At 47.9% G+C, this 21,104-nt stretch overlaps 3 protein-coding genes across 3 annotated transcripts in view; 1 reads left to right on the forward strand and 2 right to left on the reverse strand.

Moving 5' to 3' along the window:
- Nucleotides 1-1,737: 1,737 nt before the first annotated feature.
- MAJIN (membrane anchored junction protein) lies at nt 1,738-6,729 on the reverse strand. The gene is made up of 7 exons (XM_032199072.1): nt 6,676-6,729; nt 6,304-6,426; nt 5,310-5,355; nt 5,010-5,085; nt 3,904-4,029; nt 2,541-2,569; nt 1,738-1,812 (listed from the first exon to the last, which is right to left on the reverse strand). Exons 2-7 carry the CDS (start codon nt 6,402-6,404, stop codon nt 1,738-1,740), a joined length of 453 nt encoding a protein of 150 aa, XP_032054963.1. The 5' UTR covers nt 6,405-6,426; nt 6,676-6,729.
- Nucleotides 6,730-12,985: 6,256 nt separating this feature from the next.
- LOC116496287 (apelin receptor A-like) lies at nt 12,986-14,092 on the forward strand. Its single transcript, XM_032199260.1, has one exon. It carries the CDS (start codon nt 12,986-12,988, stop codon nt 14,090-14,092), a length of 1,107 nt encoding a protein of 368 aa, XP_032055151.1.
- A 4,321-nt stretch (nt 14,093-18,413) lies between these two features.
- Nucleotides 18,414-21,104, reverse strand: part of MORC2 (MORC family CW-type zinc finger 2) — a 37,847-nt gene continuing 35,156 nt past the window's right edge. The window contains exons 25-26 of the mRNA XM_032199016.1: nt 20,432-20,620; nt 18,414-19,728 (exon numbers count right to left, since the gene is read on the reverse strand). Coding sequence (XP_032054907.1) covers nt 19,660-19,728; nt 20,432-20,620 — 258 coding nt within the window. The 3' untranslated portion in view covers nt 18,414-19,659. The remainder of the gene's footprint in view (nt 19,729-20,431; nt 20,621-21,104) is intronic.

Below are 21,104 nucleotides of genomic sequence, written 5' to 3' on the forward strand. Positions count from 1 at the left end.
GTGTTTATTTTTTACTTTTAGTATGACAACTTTCCTCAGCAATATATTTCTACCCCTCCCTCTCCAGGGCATTCACAGACCTAAAGTGAAGCTGTAATTCATTTAGTAGACTTTAAAATACTACATACTAAAAGAGTAACAGCTGGTATGGCATAGATAGATTTTTTTTTTTTTAAATGAAATGCTGTGAGAAATAACAGCCACTTGACGAAACAGACCCCTAGACATTAGACCTGCTCATTCACAGTAGCAGTCAACACAGTGACAGACAGTTAAAGGGCAGAAGTGCAAAGTGTCAGAAGCAGGAAGTGAGCCAGAATATCAGAAATAAAAAGGGCCACAAACAACAGAATCTGCATGTATGTTTATTTAAAAGAGAGTGAAATAACTTTGTCATACAGAGAAGATAATATAAGGATAGATTTACTGCCTCTTGATAATATAAGAATAAATTTACTGCCTCTTGCACTAACCTCAGGTTCAAGCAAGATTTTAAACTTCGAAGTTTAACCCTACTGTTCTTGGTTTGAGAATCAGAAAAGCACATGTGGTCTCTCTGTAAAGCTCATCATATGACTAATTTTCATAAGCAGCAATCAAAAATGTTCTCTATCATCACAGATGCAAGTGAAAAAAAAATTACCTGAAGGCACTTTTATGCTAGCCATTTTAAGAATCAAGGACTAAACAAATGCTGTTGCGTCTTTCTGAATATTCTGCAGCTTACCATTTCAAATCCATGCTTTGCTTTAATTATATGGTGAACGCTCTCAGCTCCAGGTCTAAAAATACACCAAATATTATGAAAAAGAAGCAAACATGTAAATAGCAACTTAGGTACTTTATTATAAACCTCTAGCCTATGATATATGTATCCTTAATACATATTTGTACTCATATTTCAAATTTTCACTTAAAAAAATGAACATACGTACACATTACAGTAGGAGTTTTCCAGTAGAGAAGCTTTCTGCTTCTCTAGAAAAAACAGAAGGCACTTAATAGAAGTGTTAAGTGACATAGAAAAGGTGATGAGCAGTGAGTTGAGAAAGCTTGCATATCATACAAGGTTACTGACATAAAGAAAAGGGCTGAAAGCAAAGAACCATGGAGGGGTCCTACAAGACTTGTACATGGAACAATACAATGGCAGAGAAAATTGTGTAGAGAAGTATGAAGTGATAAATGTGGGGAAAACAAATCTGCTTTAAACTGATCAACATAGATGATATTTTATATTCTCTATGGAGATAATTAATAATTACGTTTCTATCCCTATTAAGGGATAGAAATTCTGACAGATGAACACTCAGTAGTACCCTCAAAGAAAATAATCCAAAGTTAGGAAAAGGGAGGAATTACTAGCAAAAGAACAGAAAACAAAATTGAAAAATGGGATTATGGCACTGTACAAAGCCAAGGCTCTCCCACACCTCAAGTATACCATGTGCTGGCTTGTTCCCCCAACCTTAGATGGAGAATCTGGAGAGTTCCTCCTCTTCTGTAAGTTGGAAAGGCTCAGAGAAGAGGAACAAAAGCTATCAAACACACAGATTAGTTTTTCTTTGAGGAACAACTGAGCACACAAATAAGACTTAACAGACGAGAAAATATTAGAGAGGATAAGAATTTTACAAAGTTCAAGTATTTACAAATGTCCAAGAGACATGCCAATTGAATTAATTTTATATACAACATTAAGACAAAGGAGTTAAAGGGGAAGATTTATGTCCCCTATTAAATGGCATTGGAACCTGAAAGCATATGATAAGTCTTCTCCAAATAAGGGCAATACTGCTTAAATTCTTTCAACTAGGAAAAAAATGAAAAAGAACAATGGGGCAAAGGGCTACACAGCAATGATGTATGAGGATGGTCAATGGCACATGAAAAATATTTACATACACCCTGGAAGAATGTTTTGTAGTCAACTGACCTGTTGATACATGGCTTTGGGTATGAGGTCTCTACTTGACCTTCAACCCTTCTCTTCTTCACTGTTTCTTCCATTTCAGTACTTTCTGACATCTCATTTCTTCTCTTGACCTTCAAAACATTGCAAACTTTGCATTGGTAACATTTGATTTTGACTTTTCTATTTTATAACAAAATTTGAAGTTAATATACATTTAAATGTACCAAAATTGTTCACATAATTATAATGAAAACAAACAAACAAAAAGATTCATGAATAAACTACTAGCTTCTTTATTCAAAGGGTTGATAAGCAGAGAGGCCATCCAGAAACTTATGCTCAACAGTTTTAAGCTCAAAATTGTGCTTTCAGGGCATCGTATTTTCTCTGTCTTTAGAAGAGTAGTAGGAGTGATTGATTTTAGTAGGAGTGTAATTCTAACAGAGATAGTGGGATTTCTTTGGGAGAATTTGGACAGGACATCTTCACTAACTCCATCTTCAGATACATATCCATACTGAAAACAAACCTATCCTGAGCTCTCATTAAACAAAAGCATTCCAAATTAGCTTAGCTTTCTTGTTTATGACATATACACTACTCAAAACACACACACACAACTTACAAGTTCGTAACTGTCGTCGTGTACTTTACCTGTAACAGAGGTATTACAAAATTCAGTGAATATTTACACTGGAGTTTCTTTAACCAGCTTAAAAGTACATTTTTGAATTGTACCTCACTTGCTGAGAACAAGGCAGAGTATGCTGAACTTGCATATGATATGCTAAAATTGAAAAAACTGTAAATACAACTCCAGAACAGTTGTAGAATTAGAATTCCTACCAACGAATGTCAGATGTTGATGGCAATGGGAACAAATGCTATTCTTGAAAAAGTGAAAGAAGCCTACAGAAGAGAAGAATGAACGTTAGAACTGTTAGCGTCACACTGTGACCTGGCATCAGATAGAAGATGCAAGGACATCTGGAGCATAGGCTCCAGAAAATATTGCCCATCTAACCTCTGATGCATGGGATCCATATATAGTTTCCGGAAGAGAAAAAAAATCCCCGTGAACAGAAACCAGAAACGTTGGTGCCTGAAATTTATGGCACATTATGCTGCACATATTTTTAGAATAGAAATGCTGTACAAATATCTGGGGAGGGCAATTAAATACTGGAGTAAGTAAGGTGGACAGGGAAGTAAGCGAGTTCTCCATGTTTAGAAGTTTTTACATCAAAACATACTATGTTTGGCAGGGGATGTTACAACACAAGCAAATGAGTGAGACTAAGAGATTACTTATTACATTTTATGAATGAAAGAAGACTAGAATATCTAATTAGAGGCTGTAAGACAAAGAAAAGGAAGCTTTCCTTGGGGACCAGTAACAAGTTAGAACAAGAAACTGTAAGAATAAACACTATTTTTTCACAACAGAGAAGGATAAATGTTATGTCCAACACAGACCTTAGCTGGGGCCTGAACCTGTTCAGTGAATTCATAGAAAATGTGGGAAATGAGACACTCATGAGGTGACAACATTTAAAAGTTATACAAAACACATTACCATTATTACTATCATTATTTGGAGAAACAAATGTGTTCCTTCTTTATAAAAACAACAAAGAATGTGATGAAATGGCAGGTGGAGTTCAATGTCAGCAAGCATAGTAAAAGTACAAGGAATTAAAAAATTCTGTCCACATACATGTACTGGCTCCAACTCAGCTACTGACATTAAGCAGTGAATGTTGGGAGCCACTGGTCGTTACTTCAGAAAAATACTAGCTGAAAGGGCAAACGTCATATGTAGATGTATGTATCTGAAAGCTGCAGCAGAATTACTTCACCAGTGTTTCAATGACAAAGCTAACTTCAGAGTAGAAAAGTATAATTTTATTTAAGAGCAATAATGGCATCATGCTGCAACATACCCATTTGTTCCCAGAAATTATCCAAACATAACCATACAGACTTACCAAAAGATAAATTTTGCTGAAATGAGTTGAGTTCTAGATACATAATGCAGATGTAGGGATAAGGCGAAAGATGTACATTTTTGTGTTTGAATCTCATTTTTGATACTCTCTCCCACTTACGCAAATCTGAGAATGATGTTAAGACTTAAGAACCTAGCACTAACATTTTAAAAGTACAGGAGTCCTGAGAATGCCTTACACGCTTCAAAAATCAAACCATACTGAACACATGTATAAAGGAGCAAATACAATCTGTGGGTACTAACTTTGTGAACAAACACTAGTAACACATAACAAAAAACTCATCCAGGTGATACTCTTCCATCAGTAGCTTGTATTAATATATTGTGTTTCCTTAACTGAATTTGGCTCAAGTCCTGACATTCTCCCTCAAGCAACAACATGCCAGGCTCTTCCAACCCTATGAATAAAACCTTATCAGCATTCCTAACTATAAGGTAATTATTTTAGAAATCAAAAGGGACTAGGATTCATGTGAGTAGCATCACTACATCTGCTTCATAGTTCAAAACAAGGAAAAAAAATATAACTGACATATACTCACATTTGCACCCACTCAAGACACAGCTCTTGTGTTAAACATTCATCTAGGCAACATGAGAATTCATGAGAACACTACCCAATTCTCCTGAGGTCAAGCTCAAACTTCTTCCTGAACAGACTGATGCCAGCTTTACAGAAACAATCTTCCCTCAAAATCCCATGACTGTGGTTTAATTGTAATGTACCTTACCAGAAAACTACTGGAGTCTTTTCTACCAGTGAGCCAAAGTTGTTGAGTCTGTAAGGAACATTTTACACTTCATTAGCAGTTTTAAACAATGCCCTAGCTTTATATATATGCTTTTGCTTTGTCTGACTAGATCTGACTTGGAATGTAAGATCATTAATCTAAAAACAATGCAAAACACCCTTCTGAAATCAATTCTTTGGTGAAGGCAACAACTGAGCTTAGTCCTCAGCTAATGTAAAGTTGTGAAGCTCAAAGTAACGAAAGATCTGCAAATTACTGGATATAAATGGTGAATTCTGTAATGCCCAACACATTCATTGACTCATTTATTTTTATGAGGCTGAAAGGATACAGGGAAAGACAGTGAAGTGGTCTGTAGAAAATGGATGTAAATCATCAAGATTTCCAAGGATTACTCGAATTGCTTCCTAGAGATAGAGAAGATGGGAAAAAAAAAAAGAGGGAATAATATTAAGAATATAACCACAATTCCATAGTGAAGTACAGTTTCAAGGATTGGGAAAATTTTAAAATAACCTTACAGTTTGCATGAGTTGTGGAAAGCACATTCTAGATACATACAGCTTTGCTTATCCTTTTCCCCTTCTTCCCCCAACTCCCTCTGTATTCCTGCTTTATATCCTAGTCCTACCTCTAACTCCTTGACAGCACTTTCAATGTTATCTAGTTCAGAAGCACTGTGAAACAAAGAGAGAATTAGTCCCACCCCAGTCACAAAACAATGGAATTACATTCATTGGCAGAGTTCAAATGACAAAACAAAACGAACAAAGCATATTCTCACTACATAAAGGAAATACTTAGCAGGAATTTGAATTCTTAAAACATCATTCTTAAAAATTATATTATTTCAGAAGGACTGTTTCTTTTGATTTGTGTCCATTTGTATACTGTGCGCACACAGGCAGAACAGATAAGAGGTCAGATCTTTTCAGTCAATCCCCACTAAGTACTATGATTTCTTTTTGACAAGATGGCCTCAGACTAACACTTCTGTCTTCCAACCTATCAGTTATCCATTCTACATTCTACTCAAGAGACAAAAAGAAGTTATCAGCTTGTGTCCCTTAATTCCATCCACAATGCAGAACCGTTGAAGAAATGGGCTTCGCATCACTAAGTATGGATGTTTGTTGCTGGTAAGTGTGTACTGCCTACATCAGACTTTGCTCTCACAATGTTAAATATGTCTTTTGTAAACTACCTTCTCAAACATTGCTTGCTGCTAGGTATCAGCCAACAATAAGACATACAGTGAGAAATAAGGTCTTTAAAAAATCAGAATCCATTCAAAAGTAAACAAATTACATAATTGTTACTTGGAAATAAGTAAATTAAGTGGAATATAAGTAATCATGGCATGCAAGTATTCTCTGATTTATGGTTTGGTAGTGCAGTCATTTTCATATCTAACACGTTCAGGGTCCCTAGTCAGAACTTGGTCAGAGATGCTCGGTGTGTACAACAAATTAAAGCGCAACAGCAGCTTTTAAGTGACAACTTTCATAGCAAAAGAAGGCAAGAAATGAGAAGCCCCCAAAATTTATATCAAGGTTCTTATATTAACCCAGTTCTACAAATGATTACCAAGCTGCAGCTTGACTTTTCAGCTTTAACTTTCTTACCTTTTGAAGCTACCGTAACGGATTTTAAACTTATACACAAGTCTGCCTGCATGAAGAAACCTTGTTTCAGGCAACAGGTACTTAAATGGCTTTAATGGCATCTTTTTCTTCCTCGATGTCAGCCTAGGGAAGCAAAAGAATTAAGGGTAAATTATTAAGAGCCTTAACCAGATTTCGTTCTGTCACAGTCTGAGAAAAGGTTACGTGCAGCTAGGGGGGACAGGAGGGAGTCTGGCAAAAGGGCAGGAGCGTGGAGGGGCAGCCCAGCACTGGGGTGGTTCTGGAGCAGAGTGGAAAGAATGGGCCTGCAGAAGATGCCAAGCCCAAAGCCCCCCTGCCTGCTGAGAGGACAGACACCATTGCCCTCCTCACCCTCCTCTTCCTCACCGTCCCTGCTTGGCCTGCCAGGCCAGCAGGGTGCCACAGGCCCCTGGGGCACCTCCACCTGCCCTGCCAGGAGAGCTTTTAGGCACAGGGGCTGACAGCCTGCTCCTGGCTGCCAGGGGAGCAGAGTGAGAGGCCGAAGCACCGGGCCCGGCAGCCTCCCCCAGGTGCCTGCAGGCCTCCGGGCCCGGCCGTAGGGGGCGGGTCGGAACCGGGGGCGGAGAGCAGCGGGGCTGGGGCCGCCTCCCGGCCTGAGGCTCCTCATGAGGAGACTACGAGAGGTGCCTGGTGGAACATCCGGCTGCAATCACAGAATCACAGAATTGTCTAGGTTGGAAGAGACCTCCCAGATCACCCCGTCCAACCTCTGACCTAACACTAACAGTCCCCACTAAACCATATCCCTAAGCTCTACATCTAAATGTCTTTTAAAGACCTCCAGGGATGGTGACTCTACCACTTCCCTGGGCAGCCCATCCCAATGCCTCACAACCCTTTCCATAAAAAAGTGTCTCCTAATAACCAACCTAAACCTCCCCTGGTGCAACTTTAGCCCATTCCCCCTCGTCCTGTCACCAGGCACGTGGGGGAACAGACCAACCCCCACCTCACTACAGCCTCCTTTGAGGTACCTGTAGAGAGCAATAAGGTCGCCCCTGAGCCTCCTTTTCTCCAGGCTGAACACCCCCAGCTCCCTCAGCCTCTCCTCATAAGCCTTGTTCTCCAGACCCCTCACCAGCTTTGTCGCCCTTCTCTGGACTCTCTCGAGCACCTCAATGTCTTTCTTGTAGCAAGGGGCCCAAAACTGAACACAGCACTTGAGTGTGCAGCCTCACCAGAGCTGAGTACAGGGGGACAATCACTTCCCTAGCCCTGCTGGCCACACTGCTTCTTATATAAGCCAGGATGCTGTTGGCCTTCTTGGCCACCTGAGCACACTGCTGGTTCATATTCAGCTGATTGTCAACCAATACTCCCAGGTCTTTCTCTGTCTGGCAGCTCTCCAACCACTCATCTCCCAGCCTGTAGCTCTGCTTGGGGTTGTTGTGCGCCAGGTGCAGGACCCGGCACTTGGCCTTGTTGAACCTCATACAGTTGGCCTCAGCCCATTGGTGCAGCCTATCCAGATCTTCCTGCAGAGCCTTCCTACCTTCGAGCAGGTCGACACATGCACCTACCTTGGTGTCATCTGTGATTTTCAAAGGAGCATGGGTTCTGCCTAGGTTTCTCAATGCAACATTAACTCTGGTGCCTAATGACAAACCCTTGACAGCAGCAGTAGTAGCTCTGCCCTTTCTCATCTAAATTTCAACGATGTCAGTTTTGTCTTTTGCTTTAGAAACTCTTCATGCAAAGATTCCCAGGTATTTTTTTCATTCCTCCAATAAACAGAGTGTGCTTCCTTGGAGGGTGACAAAAATGCTACAGAGGTAAGTTTGAGGATCTCTGCAATTCTACCCAACTTTCCCACTATGCTGAAACAGCTTCAAGGACATCTGTAAGCACACAGATCACCGCAGCAGCCTGTCTCATCACGGCATCACAAACCCCTTGCAAAACCACTGGCAGGGAGGCAGCTGAAAGCAATGGAAGCAGCTGCAGCCTGTGACTGCTTGGTGCCCAGGTTTGTCCCCACTGTCCTACAGCACCCACCCTCAGGTTGAAGGTGAAACCTTCCACCACAGGTTTTGTCCCAGTGCCTGCTGAAACAGCATTGGGCTGCCTTTCTGGTGAAAATAAAGCACCAGGGACTAGAGACAAGCAGACAGAAACAGTGGCATACAGTGCGAGGACGAGGACAGAGCACCAGCAGCAGGAAAACATTCCAGAACTACTTCACCTTCAGGGCAAAATAATCCCTGGCAACATCCCAGCCGTAGGATGCACTGTCCCCGAGAGTGGGGATGTGGGCTGTCTGACAAGCCCAGCTGCAGAGTTGGGCTTTCCAGCAGTGCTGTGTAAAAGGCAAAATATTTCCTGTGTGCAGCCAGCTGCTTGAAGATTACACCAAAGGGGAAGGCAGTCTGGAGCAGTGTCCTTGCTGGAGTTTTATGCCTCTAGAGAGCGCTGAAGCAATGAGAATCCTCTCATTCCCTTTCCATCAGTGTCCTACTCTTCACCGCAGTTGCTTGCAGAGACAAAGGAGGCCCCCGGATCATCCTGCAGCCTCCTACTCCCTTTCCCTTGTTAGTGTGCCACCCCATCTGCCCCTCCTGAGCTAAGGAGAGACACATCTGCTGGCTGGAGTAGAGAAAGGCAGTGTAAAAGTGTCTTCCTTCAGACTTGCATTTGAAATCCCAGTAAAAAATGTGTATGATTTTGATGTGCTTCTGAAAATTGACAGTGTGTGCCGGGGGAACTCCCTTTTTCCCCAGGCCACTGGACAAGTGTATTCACTTGAGCGTGGCTTGACAGCCATTTCCTCCAGCTCCAGCCCATTCCTCAGTGCTGCTGCGGGACCTTCTGTCCTGCTCTCCAGGATATCCTGCAGCCAAGTGCAGCCCTCCTGCAGAGAAGCTCAGACAATGCCCAACCTGCCCAGCTCACCAGGCTCCTTTCACTGTTGCACTGAAGACATCCCCGAAGCCTCTCCATGTGGTTTGCTCCTGCAATGTGCTGCCTTGTCATGTGGGTCCTAGCGGTCTACAAAGCACTGGCCAGGCAGATTTGGAATCCCCTCAAAGCATGAAAAAGGTGAATTGTGTTCTGTGGGACCTTTGTACGACAAGTAATCTGTTCAGATCAAAACAGAGAACACCAGCCCTGTCAGATACCTACAAAAAATTGAGCAATACCAACTTTGGTAGGCAGATAATACAATATCTGACGCTTTTTTTTCCTCAAACCCTGGGGATATTTAAGACACTCAGTACTCACTTTTCCTTGAGAGAAATTTTCTTTATATGCTTGTAAAAAGCCTTGCACCTGTAGACAATTGCTGGCTTATAAACCAAGAACAAAATTAATACCATTTTGCTTTTGATCTTATGATTTGTAAACTGTTCTCATGATATTTACAGGTAATTGCCCCCAGGTTTTAACTGCACTGCCTGTATATTTGTTTAGGAAGCTGACAAACCTGTCTCTGTAACAGAATCTGCCCTGGAGAATCAGAGCAGCCCTGGGAAAGTAAGACATCATTTCTTCTGCTTTGCCTATCAGCAAAGAAACGATACCTTCATTGCTTCTTCCCTGGTGTTGCCCTGGCTGGATCTGCAGCACTCAGGCTTGCCCAAGGGCTCCTTCTCCTAATTTCTAACAGGACTGCTCTCCTTAGTAGACAGTAAAGCCCACAGTGCCCCAGGGCCAAGAGTGTGAGAGACCGTTTTATAGGTAGATTAGGCTGTTTACATCTCACTTCTGGCAAAACAGTCTGGATAAAAATTTAGGAATATTATAAAGGGAAGAAAAACTGCTCATGCATCTTCAGTCTCTTGTAGAGCAACAATCTCAAGGAAAGAGGAAGACTGAAGAGCCTCTACAAAAAGTTCATTGGAGGTACAGCTGCTGCTGAAAAAAAATAGCACCAGAAGAAATCTGTGGAGGGAGGAGACGGAAAGTGACATTTCCTGTGGATGCTTTTCCACACACCAGTGACAAAATCCTGCTGCGTTGTCTGGTTGTCAGTTCAAAAAAGGAACAAGAAAATGAGGAACAGTTTTGAAAGAGAAATGGAGAAGACAGGAAAACATGGTTTAGGCAGAAAGCTCACAGGGAGGTTACAGTATTCTGCCTTCTTCCTGAATGAGCCCAACCTGAGGCTGAAATGTGGACCGTTGGGAGGAAACGCGTGCCTCACAGTATATGTGATTTGCCTGCCACCGCTGGAAATCAGCCAGGCTACAGACACTGCACTGGTCAGAACACTGAATTTTAGGACCACTAGGGGGACACCAGAATTATCCATCACTATAAAAATAAATAAGTAAGTAAGTAAGTAAATAAATAAATAAATAAATACATACATAAAAATAAATAAAAATAAATGCCAGCACATCAGGATCAGGACAAACGAGCTCCTGCTGTCCCAGATGGCAGTCTTCTTTGCTGGAGATTTTGTGCCGAAGCATGTGAAATAAAATGATGTGGTGCTTTTTTGATTTTTTTCCCCTCTTTTTCCTTTTTTTCCTCTTTTTCACCCCAGAGTCCTTTTAGCTGGATTTCCTGGCTTGAAAAGCTTTTTTTCAACCTGCTGGCATTTCATTTGCTCAGGAATTAGGTTCCCTTTGGAGCAAGGTAAGAGTGGCACTCATCTGCCCAGCCCTTGACAACTGATCCAACCATCCCAGCGCAGACAACCCTGCATGACTACAATCTGCAGCAGGTGTGCGGCACCCCTCCTGCTTGCCCAGAAGTCCCCTGGGATGCCAGGTTTAGCACAGCAGGGCAGCTGAGGTGGAAGGAAGGCTTTATGGTGTTGGGCAGAGAATGGGAGAGACACAGAAAGGCCCTGCTGCCCTGGGAGACATGATTCCTGGCTCCCAGGTACTTACTGATCTTGATTCAGAGTTCACTTTGTTCACGTCCCACTGCGGCCACAGGCCTTGGCTGCTCTGAGGGACTCAGCCCCTCCAAGGAAGCCTGTTGCAGGGGAAGAAACAGCGGAGATGTACGGTGTTGACTCAGGGGAAGCTTTGGCTCACCTGGCTGCAGAGTCTCACCCCTGTCAAACGCCAGTGAGGCATCAGATCCCACATGTTGAACTTGCTTTAACGTGCTGCAGTAACACACAGACAGGGAACAGGAACGTCCTCTGTCCCAGTGAGGGAAAAAAACCTCTGCTGCAAGCAAACAGCCCACCACAGCCCAGCGCTCCCTCCCCGCTCCTGGCAGAGCTGCAGCTGGCCACATGCCACCCTCAGGACCAACACAGGGGAAGTGTCTTCTGCAAGGCTCTCCCCGAACAAGGACGTTTTTATGGCATGTCTGAGAAGAGGAAAAAAGAAAAAACAGACCCGAAATACAGAGACTGTGATCAGCAGGAAACCAGCCCAGCGGACAGAGAATTTTGCTTCCGGAGACTTTGCAGATGCTGCTGGCTCCAGGGCTCCTGACTACAATCCTGCCTGTTCCCAACCCTGAGCACAGCTGGGGGGTACGAGGATGCTCCGTGGGTGCAGCAGGCCCAGTCCTACTGGGGAATGCGTAAACACCTGACAAAGGGGCTCCGCTGCCACCGAATGTTGCTGACAGGGACTGACCCGACATGTCCAGCTAGCCAAGCCACGAGTTCAAGAATAACAAAGTCCCACTCAGCCACAGTGTCATCCCAACCTTCCCCCTCACCTGAAACAACCCTTGCTAAGAGCTCCTTCTCTTGCTCCAGTACAGGCACTGCGGACACTATGCGTGCAGGCACTATGCACTGTGCACGCTCTCCTCCTGGACACTACGCATGCAGTCTGTTTTTCAGGAAGTAGCCACTTTCTCCTTATCATCAGGGAATGAGGGCCTGACAATTGTTACAAGAAACTGGCCAGGACAGATAAAACAAACTCAGTTCTGCCATTGAGAAATCACAGCAAATGTCCAGGTCTCCTGGAACACCCCTCCACCTCTCTCCCTCTTTTCTGTGTGAGAAGTGCTGGGGGAAGGCGTGAGTTACTGACGGGGAGGTGAGGGATGGTGTTTCACAAGGTCAGGATGCTTTTTGGCTTGCTTCATCTTCCCCTAGACCTGCCAGCCCTACTTATCCAAGGCTGCACTCTGGCTTGGCATCACCAAGTGCAACAGAATGGTTTTGTGCAAGGATGGGGCGCCAACACCCCCAGAGCAGGGACCTCCACAGGCTCCCCATGCTGAGCACTGCTCCATTTCCCTGCTGTACTCACCATGAAGCTCCCGCAGCATTCACTTTCTGCCCTCCCTGCTCACCCTGCACGTTTCTAGCCTGGCTTACAGCTCCCCGCTGGCACTCCGGCACCCAGCTCTGCCGCAGCATATGGCACACGCTCCCCTTGGAAGGCTGGCAGGGATTTGGGCTGTGCTGCTGACACCCGCCTAGGTCGTTCCGAGAGGCAATTCACAACCAAAATCTTCCCACCCGAGCCTTTCCTCTCCCAATACCCTCGGCCCCCTCCGGCCGCTGCCCCTGCGGAGGGGGCTGCGGGCGATGCTCTGCCGGGTGGGCACCGATGCGGGGCGCTGGGCGGGGTTGGGGCGGGGGTCCCGGCGCCTCCTGGGGGCGGGGGTCGCGGCGGGGCCGCCCGGTGCGGGGTCTCGGGGGGGCGGTGCGGGGCGGTGCGCGGCGGCTCCTTTTTATAGGGGCGCTGCGGGGCGCGGGGGGCAGCGCTGCGCCATGGAGTACGGGGAGCTGGACTACTACTACGAGGAGGAGGAGGGCAACGAGACGGGGGAGGCGTGCGAGTGGCAGGCGGACTGGGAGGCGTCCTTCTCGCTGCTGCCCGCTCTCTACACGCTGGTCTTCGTGCTGGGGCTATCCGGCAACGGGCTGGTGCTGCTGACGGTGTGGCGAGGCCCGCGGGCCAAACGCCGCTCCGCCGACGCTTACATCGGCAACCTGGCTCTGGCCGACCTGGCCTTCGTGGCCACCCTGCCCCTTTGGGCCGCCTACACGGCTCTGCGCTTCCACTGGCCCTTCGGCGCGGCGCTCTGCAAGCTCAGCAGCTACCTGGTGCTGCTCAACATGTTCGCCTCCGCCTTTTGCCTGGGCGGGCTGAGCGCCGAGCGCTACCGAGCCGTCACCCGCGCCGCTCCTCCGCATCCCCGCACCGCACCCGCTCCCCGTCGCTCCGCCGCCGGCTCCTCCGCTCCTCTGGGCCCGTTGGCTGCGCTCTGGGCGGCGGCGGCGGCGGCGGCGCTCCCCGCGCTGCTGCTGCGGGAGGCGCGGGGGGGTCCCCGCAATCGGACGCTCTGCGACCTGCAGCTGGGCGGCGGGGCGGCGCGGGCGGCGGCGGCGCTCAGCTTGGGCACGACGGCGCTGGGCTTCGCGGCGCCGCTGCTGCTGATGGCCGTCTGCTACTGCTGCGTGGGGGCCGCCGTTCGCCGCCACCTGCGCCCCCGCCGAGCCGAAGCGGCGGCCCGGAGGAGGTTGCTGCGCTTGATCGCCGCGCTGGTGGCCGTCTTCGCCGGGTGCTGGTTGCCTTTTCACTTGCTGAAGAGCCTCTTCGTGCTGGCCGCCGCCGGGCTGCTGGAGCTGCCGTGCGCGCTGCTCGGCCTCATCTCGCGGCTGCACCCCTACGCCACCTGCCTCGCCTACCTCAACAGCTGCCTCAACCCCTTGCTCTACGCCTTCCTCGACGGCCGCTTCCGAGCCCAGTGCCGCCTGCTGCTGGGGCTGCGCGGGGCTCGCCGCCCGCCCGCCGCCTCCGCCGCCGCCGCCTCGTCCACGCTCAGCGCCCCGACCCAGCGCTCCGAGGTGCCGTCGGGGGGCACCAAGGTGTAGCGGCCCCAATAAACGCCCGTTCCGCCGTCCTAGCCTGCTCCCTTCTTCGTCCGGCTCCGCCCGACGGGGCGGGTTGGCGGGCGGCGTCCCCGCAGCCCCCCGGGGGCTCCCGAGGGAGGGTTGGGAGCGGGGCCGTCGGGGGCTCCGCCGCCAGCCTCCCCCCCCCAGCGGCTCCCGGTCCGGTGCCGGCTGCCGAGGCTGAGCCCTGCGTGTTCCCGGCTGGGGGCATCCCCTGCACCCACTGTGTGGGGCCGCTGCCGTGCGTGGGGATGCTTCGGGCTCTGCTCAGCACGGGCATGGTCGCTGTGCACCGGCCACCGTGCTGGTTGTGCTTGTCCCGGGCTGCTGTAGCCATCACCTCTGGGGTTAACAACAAGGCAGGGATGTGTCCCCTTCCCCAGCGGTTCCCCTCAGTGAGGGGTGTCTGGCGTGTTGGCTGTCACCTCTCCAGAGGACTGCTCTCGCAGCCATCCAGTCGCTGTCCCCACTGTCTTGCTTTCCTTCCAAGCCATGTCCTGGACCCATCTGGCCGGGTCTGTCCTGGGCTCAGGGCATCTGTGCACTGCCACGGCTGGAGGCTCGGCTCTTCTCCCCCCCCCCCCCAAAACTTCTTAAGTCAAAGGGCAGTTTTTGGGGCCCAGCTTGCCACGAGCAGGAGCTCAGTGTGCTTTCCATGAACCCAGATGCGCCAGCACTTCCCTGGGTGCAACATTTCCCTGGGCTCCTCTCCCCGGGCTACAGCTCTGGCCCAGAATCTGCTCCAGCAGGGGTCTTCCATGGGCCTCCGTTACTGCAGGTCCACCTGCTCCACCGGGGGCTCCTCCACAGGCTGCAGCGTGGAGATCTGCTCCGTGTGGGACCCATGGGTGCAGGGGGACAGCCTGCTCCACTGGGGGTCTCTCCACAGGCCGCAGGGAACTTCTGCTCTGGCGCCTGGAGCACCTCCTGCCCTCCTGCTGCATTCACCTTGGTGCCTCCAAGGCTGTTCCTCACTCCCCTCTCTCTCCCAGCTGCTCTGTAGCAGCACTGTTTTTGTTTTTCCTTGTCTTAAATCTGCTCTCACAGAGGCACAAACATCACTTATTGGCTCGGTAGCGGGGCCCTTATCTAACATGGGGCAGCTTCTAGATTCTTCTCACAGAAGCCACCCCTACAGCCCTCTGCTACCAAAACCTCGCCACATAAACCCACTACAACCACAGATGTGAGAAGCCTCCTGTGCTCACACAAGACCTGCAGGGTGGAGGAAGGTTAAAAAACAACCCATCCTACTCTGGCTGACCCCTGGCTCGGGTACGATGGGGCAGGGGCTTGCACAAAGGCAGGCAGAGCCAGGGAAAGGATAAGGGGGGCAGAGGAAATTGAGAGGAAACAAGGGGGGATGTGGCCCTGAAGGATAAGGGCACGTGGAGTCCCTAAGGGGGTGGGGGGACACAGCCAGAGTGTGTGCCCTGGGAGCCACAGTGCTGCAGTTGGGATGCGCTGGCAGCAGGAACACCCCCAAAATAGCTCCTGGCTCTCCCAGGACCAGGCAGAGTCCTGTGGGACCAAAGGCACTGCTCCTGCCAGGAGAGCACACAGCAGGTGAGAAGCCACCAGCCCCTCTGGTAGCTGTGACAAGGGCCCTCTGTGCGCTCACCCGCAGCAAGCTGCCAGCCCTAGGCCCTGCAGTACCTCGGGCTCGTGGTGATGCTCAGTGGTTCCCTTCTCCCCCCCGGGGCAGCCGCCAAACCACCCCTTTCACAACAAGGGAGCCGATTCCAGGCAGCTGCAGCAGGAGCTGACGGCTGCCAGGAAAAGGAAGACTTCATCCTCTTTCCTCCCAGACAAACACTGCGGAGCCAAGGTCAGGCTGGGGGTGCCCCAGCGGTGGCTGGCGATGCCTCTGCCATCACGAGACGTTTCCCCGGAGACAGGGCAGCACCAGGGGCTGGCACAGCCACACGTGCCCACGTTCCCAGGCGCTGGCAGCCCCCGCTCAGACAATGTGATGCTTCATGAGCTTGTGGCAGAGCCTGCTCAGAGGCTCCCAGCCTGCAGACCCCACCTGGCAGCTGAGCTGGCAGCTTCCTTTCAGCTTCCCCCGGGGCTCAGGGGAATTGGAAGGGGGAACGGCCCCAGTGCTGGAGCCGCACTGGGTGGGGAGGGCACGAGAAGTCCAGACCTGCAGCTCCACAATGAGCTGCCCCTGCTTTCCTTGGCAAGGCCAAAGCCACGGATTGTGGTCAGCACAGAGAGCTGCTCCTTCCCTCCAGCAGCCTGGATCCCCTCCTTCCCCGTGAGAGCGATGGGCTCTGCAGCACCCAGTACTTTACACAGCCTGGTACAGCAGCTACTTTGCGCACAGGATTCGTAACATCATCCTTAGAAGGGCCCTACTACCCCCAGCCCTGTCCCACTCACCTTGATTAATGATTAAACGCAGCAAGGTCTAGCTGCCTCGGCTGCAGCAGGTGAGGTATTTTCAATAGGCAGCTGTTTTAACCTCCAAAGCTGTAACAGGGACAGCCTTGCTAGATGCAAAGGTAGAACACCATCAATGGAAAGGTTTGTGATGCAGAAAACTGGTGCAACCCCTACCCTTGAAGATTTTATGAGGTCAGACAGAGGGCCTTGAACAACTGATACAGCTTTTGAGTACATCCTGCTTGGAGCAGAAGGTTATTTAGACTTTGTTCCTGTTTTCCTAAAGGCTTTAGTAAAAATCGAATGCTCTATATAGGTCTAGTTACCAAGGTTATCAAAAAAATATTCTAAACAGACGCAGAGAAGGATGAGCAGAAAGGTTTTGAGAACGTTTTTAATTAGCACTTAAAAGCTAATAAAAAAAATAAATAAGCACTCTTGCCTTCCTTTTCCTAGCAACATGGAAATTGAGAGGGGACAGTTACACATCAGTTGCACTGTTGAAAGTAACTCCAGGGAAGAAATATAACTCGATCAAAAATATTTGGTGTGAGAACAAAAAGATGAAATGCCTTAAGAGAAGTTAAAACTGGAAAAGAGATGTTCCCAGAGAACAGAGGAGTAAAATTGTGTAATGCCTTCCTAACAGGAGAGGAGAGGAAGAGTAGGGATCAAACTGTTTCACGAAGCTTAAGAAACACGTGAGGACTATAGGTTCCACATTAGCATACTCCCTCGTGTTATGAAATAAAGACTGCAAGCTGCATAATCTTTGAGCTGTATTTTAATGAAATCTAGTTCGGAATTCCTGCTGGCCACCTGAAAAGGACAAAGATTTGTTTTGACCTTAACATAATATTCAGGCTCTACAAAGGGAACATCACCTGATGAACCAGTGTGCAACTGCAATTAACCAATAAACTGCAATTAACTTCCAATATCACAGAGTCACAGAACGTCAGGGATTGGAAGGGACCTTGAGACATCATCTAGTCCAATCCCCCTGCTGGAGCTGGAGCACCTAGGTCAGGTCACACAGGAACACGTCCAGGTGGGTTTTGAAAGTCTCCAGAGAAGGAGATTCCACAACCTCCCTGTGCAGCCTGTTCCTGTGTTCTGTCACCCTCACCATAAAAAAGTTTCATTTCATATTTAAGCAGAACCTCCTATGTTCCAGCTTGCACCCATTGCCCCTTGTCCTATCATTGCGTGTCACCAAGAAGAGCCTGGCTCCGTCCTCCTGACACTCACCCTTCACATATTTACAAATGTTGATAAGGTCACCCCTCAGCCTCCTCTTCTCCAAGCTAGAGAGACCCAGCTCCCTCAGCCTCTCCTCGTAAGGGAGATGCTCCACTCCCTCGTGGCTCTGCGCTGGACTCTCTCATGCAGTTCCTGTCCTTGAACCGAGGGGCCCACAGCTGGATGCAATACTCCAGATGTTGTCACCAGGGCAGTGCAGAGGAGGAGGAGAACCTCTCTCGACCTGCTAACCTTTCTGCTACACCCCAGGACACAGGACTCCCACTTGACTCCATCCCATTGACCACAACTCTGCCTTCTTCCCTCCAGCCCGTTTCCAGCCCACCTCACTACCCGATCATCCAGACCACACTTCCTCAGTTTAGCTGCGAGGATGCTGTGGAAGACAGTGTCAAAGGCTTTACTGAAATCAAGACAGACCACGTCCACAGCTTTACAATGAGCTTGCTCCTGCATTTAAGGAACACTGCCCCTCCAACCCAGGAATGTGCAGAATGGTTGGGGGGATGCTTCTTACCTTCGTTTATAAAGGGAGTCAGGGTACACACATTCTGAAAGACACTGATCAGTCTCAAATTGTATGCTATTCTTGCAATATGCTTTCTTGACCTGAAATGCAGGCAAATAAGTAAATCTACCTTCTCTTCTCTTCTTTTTTTTTTTTTTTTTCCCCCCCTATGGTATGTAAAACTTAGGAGTTGTCTAGTACTATATATTATTACTGCTTGAGATTTTTTGTGCAACAGATGTTTATTTTTTTTTTCTCTACAACATCTGTTACACATTCAGCCACCAAAACAGCTCCAAAGGCCCATTTCATTTGGTGTTCCTGAAGGTGAGAACATTTTGGTCGCACAGTGTTTCTTTAAGCCATCAGGCTGTAGATTTCAGTTTCCTGAGCACTGAGTTCATAGGCATCCTGTCCTAGCAGACCTGAGATGATGGCTAACCAATGAACTCAAACCAAGTCATCTGTGCCACAAGCGGTCTACTAGGAGCTGTAGTGCAGCCTCCAGCTGGGAGGAAGTTGGAAAAACACTGTCCTTGTTGCTGACCCAGAGCCAGATGCAATTCATCAGTGCAGGGCTCCACATTACAGCACTCCAATTAAAATTACCTGGAACAGCAATTGGAGCAAAGCAACACAAACCTCTATCTAATGATCACAATCCATTGAGAGTCACTGAGGAGGCCATGCTCTTTTAAAAGTATTTTCATCCTCTGAGCTGTTAGCATCATGACAACTCCATCTACTTACAGAGACTTATTGAGCGACCTCATTGCGCTGGCAAATGCCAATCCCCTACCCCCACACCCGACTTTGCCAGAACCTTCAAGATTTCATCCCTGCTACCCATGCTCCCACAGAGACTGTTTTGATCTCCTCTGTGTTGCTCAGATTCCTTGCTTGGATTTCTCTCACCCCAGGTCAGCATCTTGGAAGTCAAAGTCCTGACTTCTTCTTCCATGACTCAAGACCTAATTTTAATTTGCTGTCAGATTCCTATTAGAGACAATGTGCTAGGCATGATGTTCTGGTCTTTCAGGTTTAGTATACGCCCCAGATGCAAAAATGGGTACCCACACGTTAACCTCACTAGAAACATACAGCAACCCTCCCATCATACCAGGCACAGTTCCCATGTCTTTTAAAAATAAATATTTATAAACAAAAGTAATAGATTCAAAGAACTACAATGTTAAAAACTTTCCTGCCAAAAGCACGAATGTCTTTTTCATGTGAAGTCACAAGAACGAGTTGTACATCAATACAAAGGAAGTACTGTCTAAAAACCCTCTCCTCTCATCAGCTGTCACAGTCCTCCACCGCAGGAATCCACATCTCCGTAGAAGAAACCAGCTCCTCTGCACTTCCCTAGGATGTATAATGGGGTCATTCAGTCTCCCTTTGTGATCAGGTCCTCGATATATGCATCCAGTTCATCATCTGTATTAATGTCAATGTCCTGAAACCAGAAGCACAAGAAATACTAGTGAAAAAGTGAATCTTGAAGAGCAGTGCAAGAATGAATAAAACAAAATGCCTCCTTGTACAGCAGCACAGCATCCTCTGCAGCATTCGTCCTGATCATCCTTTGCATCTTGCCTGCCAGCACTCTCCAGGAGTGCACAGCTGCACTCATCTGCTGTGAAAGCACTGCCAACTTCCCTTCTCAGAGCCTGGCAGACTTTATTAGTATTTTTAACATTATATTACATGAAATAATGTTTTAATATTTGATAGTATATGTAATAAATATATTTAATCAAAGTTTTTTATTTGAAGTACTGTTTAAAGCCTTGCATTTCTATACAAGGGATTCAGAATCTAACACCAGCTTCCTGCACGAGGACAGAAATTCCTGCCGTGCCACGTTTAATAGCACAAAGCAGAAACTAATAAAAACTGTGTGCTATGTACACAACACAAAAGTTCCAACTACAAAAGTTAACACTCCTCATGGCCACTAAGGCCTAGATCCTGAAAGGTGGGCGGCAGCAGCAGCACTTAGCTTCTGACGGTCTGGGCCCAACTTGAACCAAACTGAGTAAGAACTGAAGCACAGCTAAATCGTAGACTAAAGCATCTCAGGTGCCTGAACTGGCCTCGGTCTGGTGAAGGTTGCTATCTGTGGTGCAGTTCTGGTTTCACACCCCTTCCTCACCTACCTCCTGTACTTTCTGCAGCAAAGCCACAATGTTAGTCCTCAGCTTCTGCAGTTTCTCTTCTGTCTCCTTCAGCTTTCTCTCTGAGTTGCGCAGGCTTTCTTCACAGGCTTTGGCCCGGGCATCAGCACGTGTCTGATATGAATTGCACAGGTTCTGCAGACCCACTTCATACTGTTTGAAATACTCTTTCTGTAGAAGACAAAAAACAACAGATGGTACCTTAAAAAAAAGGCACCAGCTGTAAAGAAAACCACAGTACCTGCAGCTTCCAGAAGAATCCAGCTACCAACATACTGTGACTGAGCTGTTGACTACAAACTCTTTTAGCATGACCATCCTTACCCACAGGGTGGTCCATCTGTCAAATTCATGTCTCTCCAATTTAAAGACAATGATATCACGGGGGACAGGTGGGCTGTGAATCTTTAAACTCTGCTCTATTTTTGTGAGCCTGGACATCTGGAGATGTACAAGGGGCGTTAGCGTCCACGTTCTCTTATTTTTCAGATTTTCTCTGCATAAGTTGGACTTTTAAGACTGGGGCATAACAAACAGATGTGCCTACATTTCATTTCTATGTATCTCTAACCTGGCCCCTGCCCCTCTTCTTTAAAGCTTAACTGCAATGGACAAGAACTCCAGACTGTAGCAGCCAACAGGGTTCTCACACAGA

The sequence above is a fragment of the Aythya fuligula genome, chromosome 17 (assembly GCF_009819795.1).
Source record: "Aythya fuligula isolate bAytFul2 chromosome 17, bAytFul2.pri, whole genome shotgun sequence".
In the NCBI taxonomy this organism is placed as follows: domain Eukaryota; kingdom Metazoa; phylum Chordata; class Aves; order Anseriformes; family Anatidae; genus Aythya; species Aythya fuligula.

What these genes read in the sequence shown, in the direction of transcription:
- MAJIN (XM_032199072.1), bottom strand. Translation starts at nt 6,404, where the DNA reads ATGCCATTAAAGCCATTTAAGTACCTGTTGCCTGAAACAAGGTTTCTT. An exon ending in GTGCTGTCAAGGAGTTAGAG is followed by an intron (nt 5,086 to 5,309) that starts GTAGGACTAGGA and finishes CTCTATCTCTAG; the next exon opens with GAAGCAATTCGAGTAATCCT. An exon ending in TCAGCAAAATTTATCTTTTG is followed by an intron (nt 2,570 to 3,903) that starts GTAAGTCTGTAT and finishes CCTCTGTTACAG; the next exon opens with GTAAAGTACACGACGACAGT.
- LOC116496287 (XM_032199260.1), top strand. Translation starts at nt 12,986, where the DNA reads ATGGAGTACGGGGAGCTGGACTACTACTACGAGGAGGAGGAGGGCAAC.